This window comes from Drosophila suzukii, chromosome 3, assembly GCF_043229965.1.
Source record: "Drosophila suzukii chromosome 3, CBGP_Dsuzu_IsoJpt1.0, whole genome shotgun sequence".
Lineage (NCBI taxonomy): Eukaryota > Metazoa > Arthropoda > Insecta > Diptera > Drosophilidae > Drosophila > Drosophila suzukii.
In genome coordinates, this window is record NC_092082.1 from 78,023,821 (window position 1) to 78,049,375 (window position 25,555).

Below are 25,555 nucleotides of genomic sequence, written 5' to 3' on the forward strand. Positions count from 1 at the left end.
AATAGACTTAGGTCATCGAAATTATTATTAAACCTTGGGTGCCAATTACACTTATAATTACATTGGCAGCCATATAGTACTAGATCAAGTAATGGTTTTTAATTTTATAAATTTATTTACAAGCCGTACTTAGACCTTCTTTAGAGTCCATTTGGTTAGCAAATCAGCCAAACTCAATTTATAGGGAAATGAAAATACATTTATATGGAAATAAAACAGGGATGCAGAAAACAAACTACATAAGTCAACTTATTCAGTCAAATACCCACTCCTCCGCTATCTTCAAGTCATTACCTTAATTTAAATTAAATTTGGAAACAACATTGGTACGTTAGTACTATAATATTATTCGAATTTACCAGCCCTGGGTCTTTAGTTCACCGAACGAACGCCCATTTTGTATAAATATCCGCAGCGAATTCAAGGTGATTTACATTAAAGCTATTTCTCGTTGATCACAAAGTCAACGTTTTTAACAATAGCTTGGACTCTTTGCCACCACTTCGAAGTGTAAGCACTACTTTTGGATTTTGTTGGGTGAAATGGATACCGATATTCAGAGATGTTTTCGCAGCAAAACTGTTTTCCTAACTGGAGCCACAGGCTTTTTGGGAAAAGGTATTTGCACAATTTAAAATTTAGGTGTAAGGTTCAAAGCAACTGTATGGCGTAGTCGTAGACACTAGAAAAACTTGTTTTAATTAACAATAACAGAATTTCGACTTCCGTTTTTCTTTCAATATTTAAGTGGTAATCGAAAAGCTTCTGCGCACCACGGAGGTTAAACGAATCTATGTATTGATCAGACCCAAGCGGGGTGTTGAGATTCAGGAGAGGATTATCACTTGGTCAAAAGATGCGGTAAGTGAAGAGATGGGAAATCCGAAACTATAACTTAATCTCGATGTTGGGAAAAGGTTTTTGAACTGCTGCTCAAGTCCAAGCCAGAGGCCCTTCAAAGGGTTTGGCCCATCGCAGGCGACTGTCTCGATTGCGATTTGGGTATCAGCGAAAAGGATCGAAAGCTTTTGGCTTCCGAGGTGCAGATTGTAATTCACGGAGCAGCCACCGTGCGGTTCAATGAACCGCTCCATGTGGCTCTGGCAATCAACACAAGGGCTACAAGACTAATGGTTCAACTGGCCAGGGAGATGAGACAGCTGGAGTCGTTTGTTCATGTCTCCACAGCCTTCTCCAACTGCATTATCTATGACATCAAGGAGAGTTTCTACCCCGAGCACCTTAACTGCAGTTCCGATAAGGTTCTGGCCATGACCGAGCTGATGAGTGAGGAATTGCTGGACAACATGGAAAGTGCCCTTCTTGGGTCATATCCCAATACTTACACCTATACCAAGGCCCTGGCAGAGGATGTGATCCTGAAGGAAGCTGGTGGCTTACCCCTCTGCATCTTTCGACCGGCAGTCAGTGAGTGATCTATCTTTACCTATGTTCTTCTTTTTTTGGTAATGGTTTTTCGAAAACCCAGTCATTGCGGCCCACAAGGAACCCATCTCCGGCTGGATTGACAACATGTACGGACCAATGGCCATTCTTTTCGGAGTAGCTCGAGGAGTGCTGCGTATCGCCACTATAGATCCCACGGCGGAGGCGAGTCTGGTGCCCGTGGACTACTGTGCCAATATGACACTGGCCTGCGCTTGGAGAACCACTGAGGATGGCAGCGGAAAGAGATCGTCGGAGAGTCCCACCATCTACCAACTGGCGCCGAGCGATGAAAACAGACTCACTCACGGAGAGTTCATTCAACATGCCCTCGATGGACGCTTCAATTGTCCACTCACAAAGATGATATGGTACCCCTTTCTCCACTGCATTACAACGCAGTGGCTTTATCCCCTGGTAGCCTTTTTCTACCACACCTTGCCAGCCTACTTTTTTGACCTGGCCCTTTGGCTGAGTGGCCGGAAACCGCGACTGGTGAAGGTTTATCAGAAGATACACAAGACCCTTGGCATCTTGGGGCCATTTGCCTGCAAGAGTTGGCACTTTGACACGCGCAACACAGATCAGTTGAGGCAACTCATGTCGGTGGAGGATCGACGGATGTACTACTTTGACATGGTCAGTCTCAACTGGAAGGAGTACTTCCTTCACGCCCTTCGAGGCATGAGGCAATTTCTGGGAAATGAACCGCCCACTCCGGAGTCCATTGCTCAAGGCATGAAGCTGATCAAGCGGTAATTACTTAATTAAAATTCTGCTTCTCACAATGTCTTATATGCTTTCCTTTTATAGCTTGAAGCTGCTCCATCATATCCTACAGTTCTTCCTCTGTTGTGTTGCCGCATTTGTTGTGCTGTCGTTGGTCAAGCTTGTACTGTAAATTAGATGTACATATATAAAACTTTAAAAACCTTATAAATGAGTCACTGAACAAATATATATACACACTTACTTAAAAACAAATGTTTTATTTTTACGGTACTACAAATGTTTTCATACCCGTTCCATGGTGAGCAATGTATCGATTCTATCAATCTTCTGGGCTCTTGAGACAGCGAGATATCAACAACGTGTCAGAAATTAATATCTATCAGTTAATTACTTTCTTCTAACAAGAGTTAAATAAATTGGGTATTAAATATGCCACTTAATAACTAGCCTCACCAATGTTGTGCCTACAAAAACCTGCACGTGTGAGACACAATATTGACGTAACGGTTATAAATATTCCTTTATATGACGTGTACTGTATACCTTATTCTTGCTTATAAATGATAACTATATTCTGATAGGCTATGGCACCGCATGCACTAATACAAGCAACATAAATCGTATTTTACACTTCCTGCCATTCATAAACTCATTTGAATTAGGCGTTAGAAAAAGCAGATCAAGACAGCTCTATTTCGTGTACTATATACCTTATTCTTGCTTATAAATGATAAATATATTCTGATAGGCTGTGGCACCGTATGCACTAATACAAGCAACATAAATCGTATTTTACACTTCCTGCCATTCATAAACTCATTTGAATTAGGCGTTAGGGAAAGCAGATCAAGTCAGTTCTATTTCGAAAAATCAAATTACTGGTTGAATGTGTCTTGACCAAAAAAATACCTCCAGAAAAATCGAAAAAATTGATATTGCTTTGAAGAAGACACAAATCTACAATTAAACACTACAATTAAACTGGGAAATGACTCCAGACATTAGAAAGAAAACATTAACAAGCTTTTCTTAATACCAAAACTGAATTTTAAAATATTCAGTTTAAAAGTCCCCGTTTCAAAAACAAAATTAAAATACCTTCACAGAACTGCAACACGCGCTCCTCCCTAAAACGACAATCTATTTTTTGCCTTGAAAATGCTGAACTCGACCTTTTTAGGGTGTTTGTAATTTATAGATTCCCAAATAAATAGAGCGCTAGTTTGGAATCACTTTTTAGTTCACTGGCTCGCGAATCGGTAAAGAGACACACTCGGAGCAAAATGGATAGTGGAATACAAGGATTTTTTAAAAACAAGACCGTTTTTCTAACGGGTGGCACAGGATTTTTGGGAAAAGGTAGCCCAGTACCAGTAGTGAAACATTATCAAGGATTCATGGATTATATTTTTTAGTGGTAACCGAGAAACTACTGAGAACTACGGAGGTTACTCGGATCTATTCCCTGATTAGACCCAAGCGGGGAGTTCCCATCAAAGATCGTATCACAACCTGGGAAAAGGACCCGGTGAGTGATAATTAGATCTAGGAAGGACACATATTACCAATCACCTGGTATTTTTGAAGGTGTTCGAGGTGCTTTTAAGGACGAAACCAGATGCCCTGCAGCGAGTGTGCCCAATCGCAGGAGATTGTCTCGAACCCGATTTGGGTATCAGCGAACATGATCGAAGGATCCTGACTGCCGAGGTGCATGTTGTAATCCATGGAGCTGCCACCGTGCGATTCGACGAGGTCCTGCACTTAGCATTGACTATCAATGTACGGGCTACCCGACTAATGCTGCAGTTGGCCAAGCAGATGACCAACCTGGTTTCCTACGTTCACGTGTCTACTGCCTACTCCAACTGCGTAATTAGTGACATTGCAGAGCGCTTCTATCCGGAGCACTTGCACAGTGGTTCGGATAATATCCTTGCCCTGGGCGATTTGGTATCCAACGAGTTGCTGGACAAAATTACCCCTGCCCTGGTGGGGTCCTATCCCAACACCTATACGTACACCAAGGCTCTGGCAGAGGACGTGATCCTACGGGAGGCGGGCAATCTGCCCCTGTGCATCTTCCGGCCGGCGATCAGTAAGTCCACCAGTTTGGGATTAATCTTCAAAAGCTTCAACTCAAATATTTTCAGTTATGTCCACCTACAAGGAGCCTTTGAATGGGTGGGTGGACAATCTGTTTGGACCTATGGCCCTTTGCTTTGGAGGAGCTCGCGGCATAATGCGGGTCACCACGGTGGACCGCGATGCCAAGATCGGTATTGTGCCAGCTGATTATTGCGTCAATGTTGCTTTGGCCTGTGCCTGGAGAACGGCGGAGAAATCGGTCAAAAATGGAAAAGTCATGAAGCCCCCCATTTACGCCTTTGCGCCCAGCGAGAATAATCTTGTAAGCTATGGCAGCTTCATCAATACATCGGTTAAGTACCGCGACATAATTCCGCTGACCAAGATGTTGTGGTATCCATTTGTCCTCTGCATTTCCAATGCATCCCTCTTCCCGCTGGCCGCCTTCTTCCTCCACACTCTTCCGGGTTATCTCGTCGATATGTTGCTGCGTCTCAAGGGCCGGAAGCCCATTCTGGTGAATCTCTATCGCAAGATTCACAAAAACATCGCTGTCTTGGGTCCCTTTTCCAGCACCACTTGGAACTTTGACACGTCCAACACGAAGGAACTGAGGCAAGCCATGTCCCAGGAGGACCTTAAACTGTACGACTTTGACATGGAGCATCTGGATTGGGAAGATTACTTCAAGACGGCCATGTACGGAGTACGACTGTATATTGGAAAGGAGCAGCCTACCGCTGAGTCCATTGCCAAGGGTCTTAAGCTAGGAAAGCGGTGAGTTTCAAAACAAGATTTGCCATTCGAATTTCTTAATATTTTTTTACAGCCTAAAAGTCATACATTACGCATTCGTATCCTCGTTGGTCTCCGTTGCTAGTTATGTCCTGTGGTCTCTAGCCAAACTCTTAGTTTAACATCCCTATAGGATATATTAACTGGTTTGGAATTCTGAGCTGCCTAAACATTTTGTGCTTGAAATTAACGAGAAAATAAAAAAATACAAATGAACCCCTTTTTTAATCTTTGTGTCAATCCACATTAAATGCCCTGCCTAAAAGTATGCTCTAAAATATATTTTACCCTGTATACAATCTAAATATAAGTGGAAACAATAACTGGAACACGCCAATACAATGTTTAATTCAAATACAACGCGCAATTTGTACCTCTTAGGTGTATTTTCACTTGAGCGATCATTAGAAATGTAAATTAATCGCTATTACAAAAAGTGATCAGTTTTTTTGGATTACTGTTAAAGCTTATGACTCCTTGTAAAATTGGCTGCGAAGCAAAATAAAAGCTTAATATATATTTCGAGAGGTCTGTTCATATTAAAACAAGTGGTTAAATAAAAACATGCAAACACGGATGAATGTGCAGTTATCAAATGTTTCAACGCCGATAAATGCAATCCAAACGTTGCTGTAGCTGTGACTATTCATAAGATACTCGTGTATATGGGTTAATTTTGCATACGATTGGCCGGGTCACTGTACAAATGACACTGCGTCTATCGGCGCAGCATATATAAAAAGAGCGAGCATACCCAATTGATTTTCGATTGAAGTTTGTTTCCAACTTGCAAGCTTCGGGAGATTTCCTTTAGAATGACACCGAAAAACGCAGTATCAAGTTCCGAAATGGACAGCGGCATCCAAGGATTTTATAAAGACAAGGTGGTGTTTTTAACAGGTGCCACCGGATTTTTGGGAAAAGGTAAACGGCGAAGAGAAACTGTATAAAAATTATTTTCAAGTTGATTCTCCATTTCTTAGTGATAATTGAAAAGCTATTGCGAACTACGGATGTGAAACGTATTTACTCAATGATTAGGCCAAAACGGGGTCAGGACATTCAGGAACGCATTGCCTTATGGAAAAAGGAACCAGTGAGTAAAAAGTAAAGAAGGCTCCGAGATTAGGATAAAGATTTTTCTTACCCCATAAGCTCTTTGAAGTCCTGCTACAGGCAAAGCCAGAGGCACTTAATCGGATCTCCATAATCGCAGGCGATTGTTTAGAATCCGATCTGGGAATTAGTAAGTCGGACCGCCAGCTCTTGTCTTCCGAGGTCCATATAGTCATCCATGGAGCAGCCACCGTGCGTTTTAATGAGCCGCTTCATGTTGCTTTGGCGATCAATACAAGGGCCACGAGACTAATGCTCCAATTGGCCAAGGAGATGATGCATCTGGAGGCTTATCTGCACATCTCCACGGCATTTTCCAACTGCGTCCTATTTCGAGTCGAGGAGAAATTCTATCCCGAACATCTGACTTGCGATTCCGAGAAGGTTTTGGCCATGAGTGAGCTGCTAAGTGACCGCATAATGGACAACCTGACACCCATTCTTCAGGGAGACTATCCCAACACCTATACCTATACCAAAGCATTGGCAGAGGACGTAGTCCTGCGAGAATCCGGAGACCTTCCCCTGAGTATCTTTCGACCGTCTGTTAGTAAGTAAATTAGATGGCATGAGGGCTAGAACTCCTTAAAAAAGTTTGTTTTTTCTTCCCCAGTAATTGCCACCCACAAAGAGCCTGTATGTGGGTGGATTGACAATCTGTACGGCCCCATTGCTCTCATGTATGGCGTGGGCCATGGAGTTCTCCGCCTAATTACCTACGATAAAAAGGGTTACGCCTGCGTGGTGCCCGTGGACTACTGCGCAAATGCGGCTTTGGCCAGTGTTTGGCAAACCTCTAAGGAAATAACCCCAAGAGATCCAAAATTACAACCCGCCATCTACACTTTAGCACCCAGTGAAAAGAACCTACTGAAAAATGTGGACTTTATAAACTTCGCGTTAACCTTTCGAGATAAGTTTCCGCTGACCAAGATGATCTGGTACCCGTTCGTGCACAACATGTCCACAACGTGGCTATATCCATTAGCCGCGTTCTTTTATCACATTATACCCGGGTTTTTTTTTGATCTGGCACTAAGACTTTCGGGAAGGAAACCTCGTCTGGTCAAGCTTTACCGATCTATTCATTCCAATGTTGCAATTCTTCAGCACTTTATGCACAACAGTTGGTACTTTGAGACGAAGAGCGTAGATCGGTTAAGGGCCTTGATGTCACCTGAGGAACGTCGAATATACAACTTCGATATGGAGGCACTTAACTGGGAGAAGTACTTCCAGAAGGCCCTGTTGGGCATGCGACTTTACCTGGGGAAGGAACCTCCAACCAAGGAATCCATCGACCAGGGTCGACGACTGTTGCAGCGGTAAGTTTTATGAAGAAATTCCACTTTTTTCCACAATTTATCCTCTCTCAATAAACTAGATTGAAGATCTTTCACTATAGTCTTATGACTATACTTTGGGTCATTGCTGGAATCATCTTGTGGACACTGATCAAATTGATGATTTAATTTAAATTTCTCTGCTCACGCAAATCATTTAGCTTATTTAAACCAAGGGTGTTCACTGTATAGAATTTCATACCAACATTTTTAAGCAGTTAAGCGTAAAAACCGTTTCTCTTCAAGGAAGAGTTGAATAAAGTTGTAAAGGAAATTCTGCATTTGGAAATGCAGAATGCGGAAAAACCAAAAAAAAATGTCGAATTTTTGACAAAAATCTGAACTTTGTATTTCTGACAACAATTTTAACCCTTTTTCGCCACAAAAATTCCGTTTTTTCGCTGCCATAACAAAAATATAAGTCAGAATGAGGAATGTCATACCTCGTTGAGCTCGTTGTTTAATTTCCAATCGATTGGCATTTCAACCTGAAAATTTTTAATTTCTGCCATTTTTCGAAAAAAAGTGATGTAACCCCTACAAAAATTGAGAAAATTGGTCAAAAAATAAATTTTTCTAAAAGTAATGAGGATCGTTGGCATATTTAGCAAGCTGTTCAAAACAGTCGGTCTTTTAACTGTACGCCTTGATTTGGCTGAACTACGATGGAAAACCCGGAAAAAAATGTCGAATTTTTGGCAAAAATCTGATTTTTGTATTTTTGACAAAAAATTTAACCCTTTTTTCGACATAAAAATTCAGTTTTTCGGCTGCCATAACAAAAATATAAGTCAGAATGAGGAATGTCACACCTCGTTGAGCTCGTTGTTTAATTTCCAATCGATTGGCATTTCAATCTAAAAATTTTTAATTTTTGCCATTTTTCGAAAAAAAGTGATGTAACCCCTACAAAAATTGAGAAAATTGGTAAAAAAATAAATTTTCCAAAAAGTGATGAGGATCGTTAGCATATTTAGCAAGCTGTTCAAAACAGTCGGTCTTTTAGCTGTACGCCTTGATTTGGCTGAACTACGATGGAAAAACCGGAAAAAAATGTTGAATTTTCGACAAAATTCGGAATTTTGTATTTTTGACAAAAATTTTAACCCTTTTTCGCCATAAAAATTCAGTTTTTGGCTGCCATAACAAAAATATAAGTCAGAATGAGGAATGTCATACCTCGTTGAGCTCGTTGTTTAATTTCCAATCGATTGGCATTTCAACATGAAAATTTTTAATTTTTGCCATTTTTCGAAAAAAAAGTGATGTAACCCCTACAAAAATTGAGAAAATTGGTAAAAAAATAAATTTTCCAAAAAGTGATGAGGATCGTTAGCATATTTAGCAAGCTGTTCAAAACAGTCGGTCTTTTAGCTGTACGCCTTGATTTGGCTGAACTACGATGGAAAAACCGGAAAAAAATGTTGAATTTTCGACAAAATTCGGAATTTTGTATTTTTGACAAAAATTTTAACCCTTTTTCGCCATAAAAATGCAGTTTTTGGCTGCCATAACAAAAATATAAGTCAGAATGAGGAATGTCATACCTCGTTGAGCTCGTTGTTTAATTTCCAATCAATTGGCATTTCAACATGAACATTTTTAATTTTTGCCATTTTTCGAAAAAAAAGTGATGTAACCCCTACAAAAATTGAGAAAATTGGTCAAAAAATAAATTTTCCTAAAAGTGATGAGGATCGTTAGCATATTTAGCAAGCTGTTCAAAACGGTCGGTCTGTTAGCTGTACGGCTTGATTTGGCTGAACTACGATGGAAAAAACGGGAAAAATGTCGAATTTTTTACAAAATTCCGAATTTTGTATTTTTGACAAAAATTCTAACCTTTTTTTCGCTATAAAAATTCAGTTTTTTGGCTGCCATAACAAAAATATAAGTCAGAATGAGGAATGTCATACCTCGTTGAGCTCGTTGCTTAATTTCCAATCGATTGGCATTTCAACATGAAAATTTTTAATTTTTGCCATTTTTCGCAAAAAAGTGATGCAACCCTTACAAAAATTGAGAAAATTGGTCAAAAAATAAATTTTCCTAAAAGTGATAAGGATCGTTAGCATATTTAGCAAGCTGCTCAAAACAGTCGGTCTTTTAACTGTACGCCTTGATTTGGCTGAACTACGATGGTAAAACCGAAAAAAAATGTGGAATTTTTGACAAAAATCTAAATTTTGTATTTTTGACAAAAAAAATAACCCTTTTTTCGCCATAAAAATTCAGATTTTTGGCTGCCATAACAAAAATATGAGTCAGAATGAGGAATGTCATACCTCGTTGAGCTCGTTGTTTAATTTCCAATCGATTGACAATTAAACCTGAAAATTTTTAATTTTTGCCATTTTTCGAAAAAAAAAAGTGATGTACCCTACAAAAATTGAGAAAATTGGTCAAAAAATACATTTTCCTAAAAGTGATGAGGATTGTTAGCATATTTAGCAAGCTGCTCAAAACAGTAGGTCTTTAAGCTATACGCCTTGATTTGGCTGAACTACGATGGAAGAACCGGAAAAAAATTTCGAATTTTTGACAAAAATGTGAATTTTGTATTTTTGACAAATATTTTAACCCTTTTTTCGCCATAAAAATTCATTTTTTTGGCTGCCATAACAATGGGTACAATAGAAACAAAAAACAATGCACAATTTAAAATATACTAATCATATATAATTTTAAAGAAGTTAACAATTATTAGAATTACAAACAGATAATAATTTCAATGCAAAAGTAGGATAACTTTTTTCATTTCATCTGCTGCTATTGACCGTATTACAAGTTCAGTTACTTAATTAAAAGCCTCTACTTTGGGTAAAAAATATACATATATAATTTTCATATATTTTTCATACTTACATAATTTAAATATTTGTATTTATTTTATTTACATATTTGACACTTAACATTTATTGTATTGTGGTATTTATATACCACACCTTAGTATTTTAATACTTAATGTGGGATTAGTGTTACCAGTTGGTATATTACAAAAAATGTAAGCCGCTAGATCTAGAGGAAAAATAGCTACATTGGCAACTCTGGCCAACGCTCGGCTTAAACCTGTTCTGTTCGTTTCAAATTGAAATTTCAATTCGAAAAAAACGTTCGAGCGTGGCGCACGTTGCGGTTCCTCCGACTGGTACTGGCTCCCCCCTTTGAAAAGTGAAAAATCTATACTGTGCATACGATATAACTCTGAATTAGGTGCAAGCCGTTTCGCTGTTCTTGTTATTGATTTACCATTTGCCCCCGCGCTGCGTTCGTTTGTGTGCTATTTAAAGTATATGCTTTCTTCGACCGTGCATTGCATAATTTGTGTGGCGTTCGTTCGATTCCCGCAGCCCGACTTTCCAAGAATTACGCAGAATAAAGACCACAAAAAAGCTGCATGAAGATACTATAATAAGAAAAAGTGCCGCAGCAGCGGAATGGGAATGCGCATAATAATTAAACACACAGCGGAATTGAGAAAAAATAATACACGATAAGCGCAGCTTTGTTTCTAGCTGTTTGCATCTGTGTTGTGCTTGCCGATTCCTCGGTGGTCCGTTTTTCGCTTGTCGTTCTCTATATGTGACATAACGGTATTCGACCTGCTCTGCTGCAAGGCAAGAAGAAAAAAAGCAGAACAGAACAGAACAATAACAGGAAGCGCAAAAAACCTTGCAAAAACAAAGAGCGAGAAAAAGGCAAAAGCCCAGCTTTGCAAAAAATGATATCTGTGAATTAATATTTTCTTTTCGAGGAAGAGGAATATACTGTTTGCTTGTCGGCTAACTGTTGTTTGCCTTTGAATTGCAGATCTTAATCGTAGAGCAGCGCACTCACACTCGCACACGCCCCGCCCCCCAAAATACAACACACACACACGTACGTACACTGCCAGCAGAGCCCCATAATCAAGTGCTGTTGTTGTTGTTGTTGCTAAAATGCTGAACGCCGCAGCGCTGCTTTTGGCGCTGCTCTGCGCCGCGAACGCAGCCGCCGCCGCCGATTTGGCGGACAAATTGCGCGATGACTCGGAACTCTCTCAGGTGAGTCAGAAGAAGAAGAACAAGAACGAGGAGATGAAGTGGAGGAGGAGGAGAAAGAGGTGCTAGAACAAGGTGAAGAAGAAGAAGAAAGCAGTAGCAGCAGAAACAGTTGGTGCAAGTAATACCAAAAACAATACCGAAACACTTGTAGGCGAGTAAGCCCCCAAGCACAACCCACCGCCCCCCGCTCACCTTGGGTACAGTCGGCCCTGCCTACGATGAATTTTTAGTAACCCCTTTCTAAATAAAGCGAATGTATCATATAACATTCATTTGTTAGATTACTTGTGTCATTCCAATGGAAAGTTTCGATACTTCGGTAAAAAAAATCTATCTTGTGTAAGGATTATAAAATTGTGTGTATGCACTTCAATATTTAAGAAAGATTTAAAAGTCTACGAGAGAATTTTTTCAGCCTATACCAATCTTTTAAAAAATTACCAAGCGACTCTGTGAAATTTGCTGGCTAGCATTTTTCTATTAAAATGAAACTGTTCATTTTTGTTTATGCAAGCAGATTAAATTTGAATATCTTAGTGAAAAAAAGGCAACTAAACCGTATATGCGCTAGAATTCTTTTGAAATTTTGTTTTTGAGTTATTTTCAAAAAGTTTGTCCAAATAGTCAGAATGAGAGAAAGGTTTTTTTTGTTTTTTGTTAGAACTGGGAGACCATCCGAGCAATTGCTATAAATCAATTTTTGTTAGACCTACAAATTCTTACCATTAAAGTGCTTACCGTGACAACATATAGACCCAATTTGTCAAAGTTCGGCTATAATTGTGCCATCCCCCGAGCAGAGTCGCCACATTTCGATGGCCTTGAAAGGAAAAGCCTTGACAGAGTGTGTGAGGGAGACGGGGCGAGGCGGAAAGGAGCCTGCGCAAGAGGGACGGACAGATGGCTTAGGCACCCGCATTTGGGCACAGGTAGCTATAGCTATATCCCGGCAGCATCGTCCTTGACCTTTAGCCATCTCACTTGTTGTTGGGGCTGCGGAAAATCGATGATGCTACCTGAAATCCGAAAACCCTGGTGAAAAGTTCAGCCGAGCGCTTAACTCCACTTGGCAGCATTTCGTATGCATGGCGGAGTATGTTATGTAAAAATGAAAAGCCGCATAAATTAAGCACAAGTCAACAGACTGGGCTCTACTCACAAAACCAAAAAAAAAAACGCCGGCCGTTGACGTCCACTGAGCATAACAGTTTTATATCTAGTTTTGCCTTTTTACACCTTCACAGGCCAACTCACACACAGAGCACATAGAAAAACACATTAAAGTGTAAAAAAGTCAGAAGCCAACAAAGGTACGCGGCTGAAATAACAAGAACAACATGTGTAATGAGCCCAGGGGCGGGGGCTTAGCTAGCAGAAGGGATAATAATTTTACACCAGAAAAAAAGACCTTAGTTATAGAATTACTTGTATTTATAAAGTAGGCCTTACAAATCTTGCCTTTTTGAAAATAAATTAATGATAAACAGTAGATTAACTTTATTATTTATAGATTCTTAAAGTAGAGTGATTAGTTTGAAACCCTTTTGGGAAAAACTAATCTAAGCCCCTGCCTAATTTTCTAGTCTGCTTAGCGCTTAACTCCCAAATACGTGCTGAGTAAAAAATTAAATGAAGTTCCAAGTAAAAAGAAAGCGTGCGACAATAGAGCGAGATAGACGACTGTAATTGTTGCTGAAGGTGTCTCTGAACCCGGGTCTCAGGGAAGTAGTTGCATCCACACAGAAAGCACAACCTTTTGAAGTCGCTATAGACCAAACAGAGCGTACAGCGAAAAATAAAAATGAGAAGGGGGATTCGGCTTGCTCATTTGCACCCTTGCTTTAGGGTATTGTAACTTCGCCCAGAAGTTTGCCACATTCAGAAAAAAACATTTCCGGCCGCATTTTCAGTACTGTATGAATATGAGGGTGGGTCCACTTGGTCGTCATAAAAACGTAGGGGCGGAAAGTAATCTTTAGTCGCTTATGTAAATTGAATGCCGTAAAACTGAAGGATTAAAGTCAACTCTTGGCAATCGCATTTCCAGACTCATGTCTTGAGTAACTCACAAGATAAGTAATTAATCTTTTTGATAACTATATTTTTCTTTTCATAACCTTAATCGGATTAAAATCCGGACAAATTTTGTTTGGAAGGGTATTTTATCTAGTTCCACCAAAGTCAAGCCTAGACTTCTTTTCTCATTATGCCTGCACTTCTCATTACATGCTGATGGTTAAGATAAATGTAGGTTGGCTGTGTCTTGGTTTGCGGCTTACGGACTGTGGTTTTGCTTGGCAAATTACCGAGATCAGGAGAGAGAGTTTTAAATGAGCTGATATGGCATATCGCATTCCGTGCTAATCCCAGTACTACTGACTCAGACTATAAATATCGCACTGGGGGAAACTAATTGAGATAAGCAGAGCTGTGTTTTTTTCTCTTTAAATTCCTAAGTGAAATTTCAGCCGAAATTAATTTACATACACACATTGTTCAGGCATGCGTGTATAAAAAAAAAAAACATTGCTGACCATGTGCGGGTCCGAGAAATGAGAAATGACCTCCTGCGATTGACCCCCACTTCCTGTCGTGCGTCAACGTCTTGTGCGTTTTATTAATTTTAATTTTTAACCTTTGACTGATGCAATTGCAGTTGGCCGAGTGGGGGTGTGGGCCCGAGCTCAGTTGTCAACTGCTGGCTGAACTCTGTCTAGGAACACTCACGGTGCCGACCAGTCCACACTCTCACTCGCAGCATCATCGAATTCAATTAAATTTAATTTAAGAATTCAATGCGATGCCAAGGCGCGTTATTTGATATGCGACGAGCTCCATTACAGGCGAGCAGGCGATGAATGAGCCACGACTGACCTTAATGGATCCAGATGCTCATAGACGGATCTCCGAGCTATGCACATACATATGTACATTTATGATCCGTGGCGTGGGGGCGGAATGGCCTCGGAGTGATGCCGCTCGTAGAACCCCCCTTTCGATCCCCCTTTCCAACTGCCCTGCCAATTAAAAGAGAAATGCTGTGCTGCCCGAATCTCAATTCCAATTCCCAAGTCGGCGGGGGTTGAGATCGCTTTCGCTTGTGTTTTCTGTTTCTGCTGCCGCTGCAATTATCAAAAAGAAAATATATAGTACTGTACAACAACCGACATATGCATACATAATTTGTACCAATTAAATTTATTTATACAACATGCACTCGCCCAGAAGGAAACCAACATCCCTCAGCCCCCTGCTCCTGCTCCGATTTCTGTCCCTACTCCGAAATACGAAGCTTGGCTCTCGCTCTTTTGGCTAATTAGTTTTAATGGCTCCATTAGATGGTGGAAATTCCATTTCCTCAAGTGCCGCGCCCCTCTCCTTTTCGTAGAATTTTTGGTATAGGAATTAGTACAATTTTTTGGCTACAAATCGAAAGAAAAACAAAACAAGTTTGAACTGCCAGCGGTTCTCTGTCTCTCTCTTTCTTTCTTTCTCTCTCTCTATCTCTTTCAGAGCTTTGTCGAATCCTTGAGGAGGTATGTTAGGGTAAGCTGCAATTCCAAAAACCAAACAGAAACAACACCAACACACAATTAAGCTATTGTAAAATTGGACCGCAAACAAAAGACATCATATATGTACAATTCACATGTTTTTAGGACTTAATTTAGTTAAGCAGTATTCATAGGGCCATTGGCCAAATTATTGTTTGCCCCGCCGTCTGACTCGTACCCTTGATTTTCGGGGTGCGTCTGTGGCCCCAGGGTCATTGGCTTGGCACTCGGGAAAATCAAAATGCGCTTTTCAACAACCCTCCCCCTTGGGAGCAATTTTTGGCGGTGGAGAGTGATGTTTGCATAGTAAATGAGACGTCCCAGCCCGAAAAGGGAAACTGTTTATCGATGACAGGATAATACTCTAACAATTGCATTAAAATCGAGGGCTTCCGAAAAAGACTCCCCGGGGAAGAGCTCGTCGCCTTATCGCGATGATGTGCCAAAAGAGCCGGAAACTCATTAGGATGGGTTCGCTTCCCTTCCGCCCTGTTCTCTCGTCTTTCATCAAATGCAAAACATTCGATAACGGAAATTTATGAAAGTAATTGCATCTAATTGTCAAAGGCTTCTAGCCAGATCCCAAGGGGGTTGAAATTGGTAAGGATGCCGACAGATGGGCAGTGCAAAATGGCCGCCCAGTGAAAGTGTCACAGTTTTCGGGTCAAACAATATCTTCTATTCACTAAAACTTCTCTCGAATCTATGGGCTATTGTACCTGAAGGTATCCCATATCCCATATCAACCTGTGACATATGCCACAGTCAGTCCCTGAGACCCCACTTAACAGTAGGGCACTCTCCTGGCAGATAAGCAAAAACATTTTGAGAGCGAAATAGAAACCGGCCAAGCAATTCTGGCCAAAAACCGGAGACGGGCCAAGAACAAAGCCAGCGGCGACTCGAATGTCCACGACCAGGACAACAACACCGCTAACGGCTCCGACAACTGACGGTCTCGAATTACCAAAAAAGAAAATGAATGGAGAGCGAGAATAAAAAGTCTTTACACTGTGGGAAAATAACTAAATATTTGCACTGTTTAAGAATTTATTGAAGTGAATTGTAGTGGGCTAGGAAAATACCTAAAATGTATAATCGTGAGTCAAGGTTGTGTTGGAAGAATGGTCTTCAATCCTTAGAATTAAGAAGTTAGTACATTTTTAAAAGATTTTAAGAACTTGAATACACTAGACACAATTGATCTGCTTATTCCGAAATATAGTTATAGATTGACTTAAGGAACATATCCCTAACTTCTCGGTGTACATGCGTGTGTGTTGGCGATGCCAGAGCATAGATATGTGCAGCAGGCAGGGGAAATGGGAACAAGAATGGAAAAGGGAAAGGACGGACCTTTAAAGCCAAATTGCCATGACTCATGCTGGGCAGCAACGAAAACACGAGAGTCACACGACCGTTTTAAAGGAGGGCACGGAAAAAGGTGTTGTCCTCGGCAGGACACGCACCCACACAGGCACACTGGGAGACACACACAGATATATCCGCAGGACCTCATAAAGCCGACTGGGAATGTGCAGCGGGGCGTGGCGGCCAGTGGTTCTCCGCCGAGAAGCCGCAGAGTGTGCGGTTGCATGTGGCCTCATGTGGCAGGGGCAGGTGGCAGCGGCCCGCTCGAGCAACTGACTCTGGAGGGCCTGGTTTAGGGTCAGTGGCTGCCTTTTTGGGGTGGCTGTGGCTGGAAAATGCATTTTCACATCCCGCTCTGGAATCGAGTGACACACAATCCACTTGGGTGGCAGCGTAACCCACCCCTAGAGGCTTACGTAATTGGTTCAATAAACCTTTTTTTCTGGTACGCCGCCCTACCATCCCAACCAGGACACATGCATAATGTTGTTCCTCATTTTATTAGTTTGTTAGACGTTGCCATGGTGCTGGCCGGTTGCCGTTTTGCCAAAACCGCCCAGCAACCGTCTGCGAACTACCCCAAAAAGCACCCACTCCGCCCGAGAACCACCACCCACTTACTCCAACCCCCCCACTCGGTTCGATAAGATATTGGCAATAGAGCGACGCGAATGAGTGTAACGAACCCGTCTATATATCTTTTCAGTTCTACAGCCTGCTGGAGAGCAATCAAATTGCCAACTCGACGCTTTCGCTGCGCAGTTGCACGATCTTTGTGCCCACCAATGAAGCCTTCCAGCGCTACAAGAGCAAAACCGCCCATGTGCTCTATCACATTAGTGAGTCCCAGTTTCAATCAGGCTGATTAAAAATAATAAAACATCAAAAAATAAAATGACTCCACCCTCTGACTATCCAATGCAGCCACTGAGGCGTACACCCAGAAACGACTGCCGAATACCGTGTCATCGGACATGGCCGGCAATCCGCCGCTGTACATCACAAAGAACTCGAATGGCGACATCTTTGTGAACAATGCCCGGATCATACCCTCGCTCAGTGTGGAGACGAACAACGATGGCAAGCGGCAGGTCAGTGGCCTCATATACACATGTTAAATTCCAACAAATTTAAACTCCCTCTCTTATCCACACACCCAAAGATCATGCACATCATCGACGAGGTGCTGGAGCCGCTCACCGTCAAGGCTGGCCATTCGGACACCCCCAGCAACCCGAATGCTCTCAAGTTCCTGCAGAAGGCTGAGGAGTTCAATGTGGACAACATTGGAGTGCGCACGTACCGCACTCAGGTGACGATGGCCAAGAAGGAGTCGGTCTATGATGCCGCCGGCCAGCACACCTTCCTGGTTCCCGTTGATGAGGGCTTCAAGGTTGGCTTGCACTTGAATTATACTTGTTGGCTTTGTTTAACAAACCCTTTATGATCTTAGCTAACGGCTCGCAGCAGCCTGGTGGACGCCAAGGTCATCGATGGCCATGTGATACCCAACACTGTCATCTTCACTGCCGCTGCCCAGCACGACGATCCCAAGACTTCCGCCGCCTTTGAGGACTTGCTTAAGGTCACCGTCAGTTTCTTCAAACAGAAGAACGGCAAAAGTGAGTAATCTATGTCTATATTAAGTTTTATAACTATTTATTATAAATGTGTCAATATAATCCGATTTATTCTGTTTGTACGGCCAAATTATTTATGTATTCCAATTATATACCCGTTGCAGTGTACGTAAAGTCCAACACCATTGTGGGCGATGCCAAGCACCGCGAGGGAGTGGTTCTGGCCGAGATTGTCAAGGCCAATATCCCAGTGAGCAACGGAGTGGTCCATCTGATCCACCGACCGCTGATGATTATCGATACGACGGTCACCCAATTTTTGCAGGTATGTGGGGTGTTGGGGAAACGCATCCAGGGCAATTGTAGCCACACCGACACGACACAAACATAGACAGTTCAAGACACCGACAACCAGAAACAATGATAGTGCCTGCGGCTTGTGATAAGGCTTGGCATTTTGATTGGCTCGGCACGCACTGAAAGATAGCGCTGGCGGCAGTTCCGACCCGAGGAGACTGGGAAACCAATTAAATCGCTTGCCAGCTGCCCCAGCGAATGCTACAATACATGAGCTTGACACATTCAAACACAGACATCAAACACTCGGCTTTTCTTTGACCTTAATTGAGCAGCTCCTGAAAAAAAAAAGATATGTCGCCACAGGGAGGAAACTCCTAAGGCTAGAGTTTTCTCGCAGCTCAACTGGGGGCAAAGCCATAACCAAATAAAATGGCACCCAGAAACCACAGCTTTAACACATACAGAATAGAATAGATCAATGCAGACACTAGATCTAATTATCCCCTAGATACATCTTATTAATACAAATGAAAACCCAAAAGACTGATTTTATCTAGAACTGAATTTTAGCCCAAATTTGGCGCAAGTTTCCTCTAACAAAGGAATTTGCTCAAAACTCAGTATACCAATTCGGGTCTATGTAAAATCAATAGCAAAATTTTATTTTAAAATAATTTTTAAAATATAAATTTTATTTTAAAAAAATTTTGGGTGTAATGTAAGTATTGCCAAAAACTGAAAAACCAAAAAAAAATTATATAAACGTAATGTATTTCATGTAAATTTTTCTATGAATCAGATTTCCGTATCAAAATGCATTTCACTGGCAGTTATTGCATTGAAAAGTGCAATAGACTGACTCAGTTGGGCAAGGTGCTCGAAATTGGCCCTCGAAATTCGATACGTGATTTTATCACAAATTGGCAAACACTTAAAAAAAAATTGCTGAAAATGCGCCTTGCTCGATCTGACCGAAATCGACAAAAACTTCATTCACAAAAAACCCCATTGTTCTGTATTGAATGTATTGGCAACTTAATAGCCTCAAAAGAACATTTATAAATTAATCTTTATCATTGATTGGCTGACGCTCTTCGAACCCTCAATCGCTGTGCATATCAATGGTCAATCACCGTTCGCTCGCTATCAGCAGGCATGCTTTGATCATAATCGTAACCGTAGCTGTATATGTTTCTTATAAGCCTAATCCGAAAACACCACCCCGCCCGATAAATAGCTCCCTCATAGGCATATACATTATATACAGTGCGTTTCGCAACTATAAGACATAACACAAAGAAGTATATCTTATGACGTTACGAGTCCAGTAATGTAGTTCTCTAGTGGTTAATCTTATGGTTGTGAAACGGATTGTAGAGTGGCAATATCATTCGACCGCTCGAATCGTCAGCGCCTCCATATCGTGCTATCGTTTTCGAAATTTCCAATCTAGTTCTGTTGTAATTACTTGTGATACGCTCCTTTGGCTACTTACTGATCCATACCTCTAACCTTTGTTTCTCGCCACATGCCGAATAAATGTAATAAAACTACAACACAACCCAACCCAACCACATATCGCTCTAAAATTGAATCGATGCACCGACAAATTGAAACAAAAACCAATATGTTAACGCATTCAGTCGTTCAAGGTAAACAGAATAAAAATCCGATTTTTAAATTAAGCTTATTAATTTCTTTAAAGTTGCATTTTGTGTTGCATCCCCTGCTATATATTCTCCCAATGCATGATTTTCGTCCAAGAGTGTAAAGTTTATTAAGTGGATGTAATGTCGGGAAGGTTCAGACCTTGATGAGCAAATCCACAAAATGTATATGATATTACAGCACTAGTTTAGTTGAGTAACTACTATTTCTATTGAAATTGAAAAAATGCACACGATGCTTTAAAAGATGTTAAAGAGTGTTAGTTGAAGGATTACCTTAACAGCGAAATATTTAAAATTAATTTGATTATCCATTTTTTAATTTTATTTCTAACGTATTACCTTTTATTTTGCGTCAGATTCTTTGTCTTACCGCTTTTTCTTTTATGTAAAATTTGTAAATATTACATAAATATTATTGGATAATAGCAATAAAATGGTTTTTTCGCTTTAAAATATTGACAAGTGCACGCCGTTAAATAATAATGTAAATAAATGAAACCATAAGCCTGCTCACTTCAAAATGTCAAAGAACAACGAAAATTAAATATATTTCCCTTGTGCTTTATTTCAAATTTCTGTGGCGGAACTACTCGGGCAATCTGCGTGGAACCCATATCCCAAATAAATTAATATTTTAATGTTTCAATTCAATTTTGTTCGAACCCTATCTTGACTAAATCACATCGAATAAAAAAACGAACTATTTCTTCTACCACACCGTTTTAATAAAATGATTTAGTTCATGAACGTAAGTAAATAACACACCAGCAGAACAAGAACAAAAACCACAACAGTCATCAGTGCAACGCTTCGCTATCAAATTGCCATCCAACCCAACCACCGCACTATTAACTCAATGAATTTATAGATTTTGTTACCATAAAATCTCATACATTACGATGTTTGTAGTGAGTCATTTGACATCCTCATTGATTCACGACTCAATTGGCCAGCCACCCATTCCCCTACCAATACGTGTATAATTGGTTTATAATATAATCGGACTTTTGTCTTATTGTTGTATTGTTTTCGTAATTGTTTTTACGTGTCCAAAAGAACACCAAAAACCTTAAATGCTTATGCGTACCCTCCCCTCATTTAATATTTTATTTAGATACATTTTTCTTTAAGCCAACTTCTTTTTATATTGTGAACCCCCTTATTAATTGTGTACTGTATTTTAAAGGAAAATGCTGAGAACGGAGCTCTGCGAAAGTTCTACGAAGTTATCATGGACAATGGAGGAGCAGTTTTGGATGACATTAACAGTTTGTCGGAAGTGACCATTTTGGCCCCCAGCAATGAAGCTTGGAACTCTTCCAATATCAATAATGTTCTGCGGTAAGATATTTTATATTGTTCAAAAATATGTAACCCGTTAAAGTGACAAATAATTGGACCTTGCAGAGACCGCAACAAGATGAGGCAAATCTTGAACATGCACATCATCAAGGACCGCTTGAATGTGGATAAGATCAGGCAGAAGAATGCTAATTTGGTATGGGTATATTTTACATAGATTTTTGGTTTGATTTTAATAAAACCCATTGGTCTCCAGATTGCTCAAGTACCCACTGTCAACAACAACACCTTCCTGTACTTCAATGTCCGTGGTGAGGGATCGGATACCGTGATCACAGTTGAGGGAGGCGGCGTTAATGCCACCGTTGTCCAGGCTGATGTGGCACAGACCAATGGCTTCGTCCACATTATCGACCACGTCCTGGGCGTGCCTTACACAACAGTTCTTGGCAAACTTGAGTCCGATCCCATGATGAGGTATGATAGATTTTAAAGCTTTAATAAAACTATGTTTAAATTTCACCTTATTTCCGCAGTGACACCTATAAGATGGGAAAGTTCTCGCACTTCAACGACCAGCTTAACAACACACAACGCCGCTTCACCTATTTCGTGCCCAGGGACAAGGGCTGGCAGAAGACTGAGCTGGACTACCCATCGGCTCACAAGAAGCTCTTCATGCAAGATTTTGCCTATCATGTAAGTTTTGTAGTTCTGCCGTTCTATGTCCCCTTTCAATACTCATATATTTTATTGTAATCACAGTCTAAGTCCATCCTGGAGCGTCATTTGGCCATTTCGGATAAGGAGTACACCATGAAGGATTTGGTCAAGTTCTCGCAGGAATCGGGAAGCGTTGTCTTACCCACGTTCCGCGACTCTCTGAGCATCCGAGTGGAGGAGGAGGCTGGACGTAAGTATTTCGCTTGGGAAGCCAAGGGCTCAGCTGCTTCTCCTTTCAATTCAAGTCAATTCGATTCATATAAATTTGATTTGATTCTATTGGTCCTCCCCTACCGTGCTGCATTACTAACCGAACCTGTTTTTCTACAACTCTCGAACTAAATTTCTCGCTTTCTGCTTAATAACTAAATCTATTCGTTGTCCAATCGAAAGATCTCCATGATGAGTATGCTAGTCACGAATGGACTGGTGAGTGCTGTCGTTTGTCAAACCCACATTGCACCGCCCACAAAACCCCCTAACCTGGCCGTGCCCACCCATAGCTCACTCATTGGGCAATCCACTAGCATTAGCCACCCATCGAGTGCATAAAACATGTCCATTTCTCCGACCCACTTTAACAACGACTACTTCCTTTTGCAGGCTATGTGATCATCTGGAACTACAAGAAGATCAACGTATACCGGCCAGATGTGGAGTGCACCAACGGAATTATCCACGTCATCGACTATCCGCTCCTGGAGGAGAAGGATGTGGTCGTGGCCGGAGGTAGTTATTTGCCAGAATCAAGCATTTGCATCATCTTGGCCAACCTCATAATGATAACAGTAGCAAAGTTCTTGAACTAAACGCATCCGATATGAAAAAATCAAACCAATCCAATCCAAAGCAAATGCAAATCAAACACAACAACAACAGTCGTCTACAGAACAAGAATCAACAACACTCAGTATCAGACTAATGTGACATCCACATGGATGTAAATAATCAGCACTAGTTTGTTGATACCGATCAAAAACCACAAGCAACCAAAACTGTATCTGTAATATATGCGTCACAAGGAACGATCATCATTCCAACCTGCCACGCCCACGCCCATGCCATCCATACATACACACAACCCAAAAAAAAAAAACACAGAAGACACGCATGCAGAAAACTGCCTGCTGAATTTGCTTTATCAACAGCTTTTCCCCCAAAAAGAAAGCTGGCAAGAAAGATTAGGACGACGAAAATGAAGCCCTTACTTTTAAGTATTAAAATCGATTCCCCCTCAACGGCCTTATGTATAATATGAAATATGAAAGTCTCTGTAAAACATTTTAATTTTATGTTCGACCTATACTGGTAGCTTACGTTCATCAGCTCGCTATGTTTTAAGTTTAGACCCACATTGACATTGGTATCGTACCATGGAACATCCGATTGTGTTTATGATTTTAAGTGTATATTTTTTGTGAATTGCTTGTTTTAGTTAATGGTCTAATTTATGATTTACGAAATGAGTTATCTTAAGTAGAATGCGAATCTCATTGTACATGTCAAAGCAGAAGCATAAGCAATAAGCGCATCTCACATACTCATACTCGAACGCCCACACATTCCCACATAAATACATACGAACATGTAACGAAACGAAGTCCTTGTAAGATTTGAAAAGTGTGAAATTTTATAATAAACTGAAAGTTTTTCATTTGAACCTAACTACTAAGCCCGCCAGCATTCTTGTCTCGAACGCAATCGAGTGACCCCTGTAAGCTCAGAACTCAGAACTATATCAAAGTCGGGCAAGAAATATGCAAGAAAGCATTATATGAGAAACCATCCCTGCACTTAGTTATTAGCCCGCTATGCATGTGAATCCCCCAGATAAACACATACGCCCACACACACCAGCCACTCGGAGCGAGAGTAGCCACTGCAACTAGGTTAGTCCAATGTTAAACAAGTTTCAAAACTGCCGCCAACTACAGAAACTATACAACATACATAGAAACAATCCCTGTAATCTAAATCACTCACCACGGGACACAACTACATGTCATCATTGAATGGATTTTGATACCGATTTTAACTTGCATACAACCAAAAACAAAAGCCAGATAAACAAGAAGAGAACTAAATCGAACTAAATTCTCCCTCGCCCGAGCAGTTGCATTTTAAACTTTGTATGTAGTTTAAACTAGTTTTTAGTCCGACTTAGAACAACCCAATCGCTAACTATATACCAACTCTCTTTCTATTTCTCTCTGTCTCTCCCCCTAATGCTATGTACTTATAGGTTAGAAATTGTAACTAGCGTAACCAACCCAAATGCGTAAAACACAGAAATGTACTATCCCCAAAAGAATTACTATCAGCCTACCAGTACACACTGTCTCAACTCTCACCACCACCCACTAGGAACTCAGTCGAAATCGAAAACGAATACGAAAACCCAGTTGTGGCTGTCGCTTCACGTAGTTGCTAATTCCCGATCCGATCGGACCTTTCCGGCAGTCTTATCTTTAGTAGGTGGTTTAGTTTCGTTTGGCGCAGTGTAGTGCCGTAGCAGCTAAGTGAAAATGTATGAAATGAATAAGAAATCGAATATTTGAAAATTCAAAATTGAAAATTGAAAATGTAGAAATGAATACGCTAATGAAATGTACACGTAAGCTTTAAAGAATCGCTGGAAGAGCGCGGATCGGAGAATTTAGAGGAGGGAGAACCGCATTGCAATCGCAATTTGTGTCGTAGTCAGTGTCAGTAGTTACACGTTAAGCGGCGTCTTAACGTGTAACTAGTGCCTTACTAAAGATAAACGCATTACCTTAACCTTTATACAAATTTACTCGAAACATACTTGTGCCCCAACCATACGTTCCGCTTCGAAAGATATCCAGATATATATATACAATACGGAGGTACACCCCAACAATACAAGTAAAACTACAAATGATATTGCGCCACACGCTATTTACACCAAAATACACCAAACAAATCGAGAAATGCATATTTTTCATATATTTAATTGTCAGAATAATATAACGTATATGTAGTTTATTTACTGTAAAACTCAAGAATCTCAAAAAAGGAAATTAAATCACATATATTTGATGTATATTTAGCCATTGTGTTTCGAAGCAAGCGTTAGACACGGGAATATCTGAATAAATCTATATACAATATGCGAATCAAGCAAACTATGGAAAACTGCAGTGCAAAAGAATATTATTCCATTTTATTTTACGACAAGCGCTTTTTACAAATAAACCGAATCCATATTTCAATTACTCGTAAATGGACAGCAAGATTATATTTAGCATTAGTTAAACTAATTAATACATGTACTAGAAAACCGAATGTCAACCGAGAATCTTCAGCAAGCTTGAGCGAATAATAAAACTTTAAAACTAACTATAAATAAATCAAGGTATTTGTTTTTTGGTGCAAAAGGTATTGACCTATACAAAACTTATTTTTGAATTTGGGGATTATTTGTTAATGGCGGCAAAATTATGTGAAGTTTGAATACAAAATTGTGAAATG

General features: G+C 40.5%; 4 protein-coding genes across 10 annotated transcripts; all 4 read left to right on the top strand.

Annotated features, from left to right (window-relative positions):
* The first annotated feature begins 431 nt into the window (after positions 1-431).
* LOC108015669 (fatty acyl-CoA reductase wat) lies at positions 432-2,422 on the top strand. Its single transcript, XM_036817944.3, has 5 exons — positions 432-618; positions 749-861; positions 918-1,428; positions 1,490-2,201; positions 2,260-2,422. Exons 1-5 carry the CDS (start codon positions 543-545, stop codon positions 2,345-2,347), a joined length of 1,500 nt encoding a protein of 499 aa, XP_036673839.3. The 5' UTR covers positions 432-542; the 3' UTR covers positions 2,348-2,422.
* A 979-nt stretch (positions 2,423-3,401) lies between these two features.
* On the top strand, positions 3,402-5,277 carry LOC108015657 (fatty acyl-CoA reductase wat). Its single transcript, XM_036817949.3, has 5 exons — positions 3,402-3,537; positions 3,594-3,706; positions 3,766-4,276; positions 4,332-5,043; positions 5,096-5,277. Exons 1-5 carry the CDS (start codon positions 3,462-3,464, stop codon positions 5,181-5,183), a joined length of 1,500 nt encoding a protein of 499 aa, XP_036673844.3. The 5' UTR covers positions 3,402-3,461; the 3' UTR covers positions 5,184-5,277.
* Positions 5,278-5,821: 544 nt separating this feature from the next.
* LOC108015662 (fatty acyl-CoA reductase wat) lies at positions 5,822-7,798 on the top strand. The gene is made up of 5 exons (XM_017082158.4): positions 5,822-5,985; positions 6,045-6,157; positions 6,217-6,727; positions 6,791-7,502; positions 7,562-7,798. Exons 1-5 carry the CDS (start codon positions 5,877-5,879, stop codon positions 7,647-7,649), a joined length of 1,533 nt encoding a protein of 510 aa, XP_016937647.4. The 5' UTR covers positions 5,822-5,876; the 3' UTR covers positions 7,650-7,798.
* A 2,735-nt stretch (positions 7,799-10,533) lies between these two features.
* On the top strand, positions 10,534-25,434 carry Fas1 (fasciclin 1). Of its 7 annotated transcripts, XM_070996130.1 has the most exons (16): positions 10,534-10,668; positions 11,331-11,563; positions 15,077-15,109; positions 17,195-17,327; positions 17,413-17,579; positions 17,651-17,881; positions 17,942-18,110; positions 18,233-18,393; positions 21,225-21,379; positions 21,446-21,536; positions 21,597-21,817; positions 21,877-22,039; positions 22,106-22,253; positions 22,457-22,492; positions 22,667-22,792; positions 24,306-25,434. In XM_070996130.1, exons 2-16 carry the CDS (start codon positions 11,459-11,461, stop codon positions 24,308-24,310), a joined length of 1,944 nt encoding a protein of 647 aa, XP_070852231.1. In that variant the 5' UTR covers positions 10,534-10,668; positions 11,331-11,458; the 3' UTR covers positions 24,311-25,434. The 7 variants fall into 7 exon arrangements, with proteins under 7 accessions (XP_070852231.1, XP_065722882.1, XP_070852232.1 ...); XM_065866810.2 differs by having other exon boundaries at positions 22,667-25,434; XM_070996131.1 differs by lacking the exon at positions 22,457-22,492.
* The last annotated feature ends 121 nt before the right edge of the window (positions 25,435-25,555 follow it).

Bases quoted from the DNA above. Each gene is read 5' to 3' on its own strand.
- LOC108015669 (XM_036817944.3), top strand. From the start codon at position 543: ATGGATACCGATATTCAGAGATGTTTTCGCAGCAAAACTGTTTTCCTA. The intron at 1,429-1,489 runs GTGAGTGATCTA...TCGAAAACCCAG, and splicing joins CATCTTTCGACCGGCAGTCA to TCATTGCGGCCCACAAGGAA. The intron at 2,202-2,259 runs GTAATTACTTAA...TTCCTTTTATAG, and splicing joins GGCATGAAGCTGATCAAGCG to CTTGAAGCTGCTCCATCATA.
- LOC108015657 (XM_036817949.3), top strand. From the start codon at position 3,462: ATGGATAGTGGAATACAAGGATTTTTTAAAAACAAGACCGTTTTTCTA. The intron at 3,707-3,765 runs GTGAGTGATAAT...GTATTTTTGAAG, and splicing joins CAACCTGGGAAAAGGACCCG to GTGTTCGAGGTGCTTTTAAG. The intron at 5,044-5,095 runs GTGAGTTTCAAA...ATTTTTTTACAG, and splicing joins GGTCTTAAGCTAGGAAAGCG to CCTAAAAGTCATACATTACG.
- LOC108015662 (XM_017082158.4), top strand. From the start codon at position 5,877: ATGACACCGAAAAACGCAGTATCAAGTTCCGAAATGGACAGCGGCATC. The intron at 5,986-6,044 runs GTAAACGGCGAA...TCCATTTCTTAG, and splicing joins CACCGGATTTTTGGGAAAAG to TGATAATTGAAAAGCTATTG. The intron at 7,503-7,561 runs GTAAGTTTTATG...TCAATAAACTAG, and splicing joins GGTCGACGACTGTTGCAGCG to ATTGAAGATCTTTCACTATA.
- Fas1 (XM_065866810.2), top strand. From the start codon at position 11,459: ATGCTGAACGCCGCAGCGCTGCTTTTGGCGCTGCTCTGCGCCGCGAAC. The intron at 18,394-21,224 runs GTATGTGGGGTG...TGTATTTTAAAG, and splicing joins CGGTCACCCAATTTTTGCAG to GAAAATGCTGAGAACGGAGC. The intron at 21,380-21,445 runs GTAAGATATTTT...TGGACCTTGCAG, and splicing joins AATATCAATAATGTTCTGCG to AGACCGCAACAAGATGAGGC.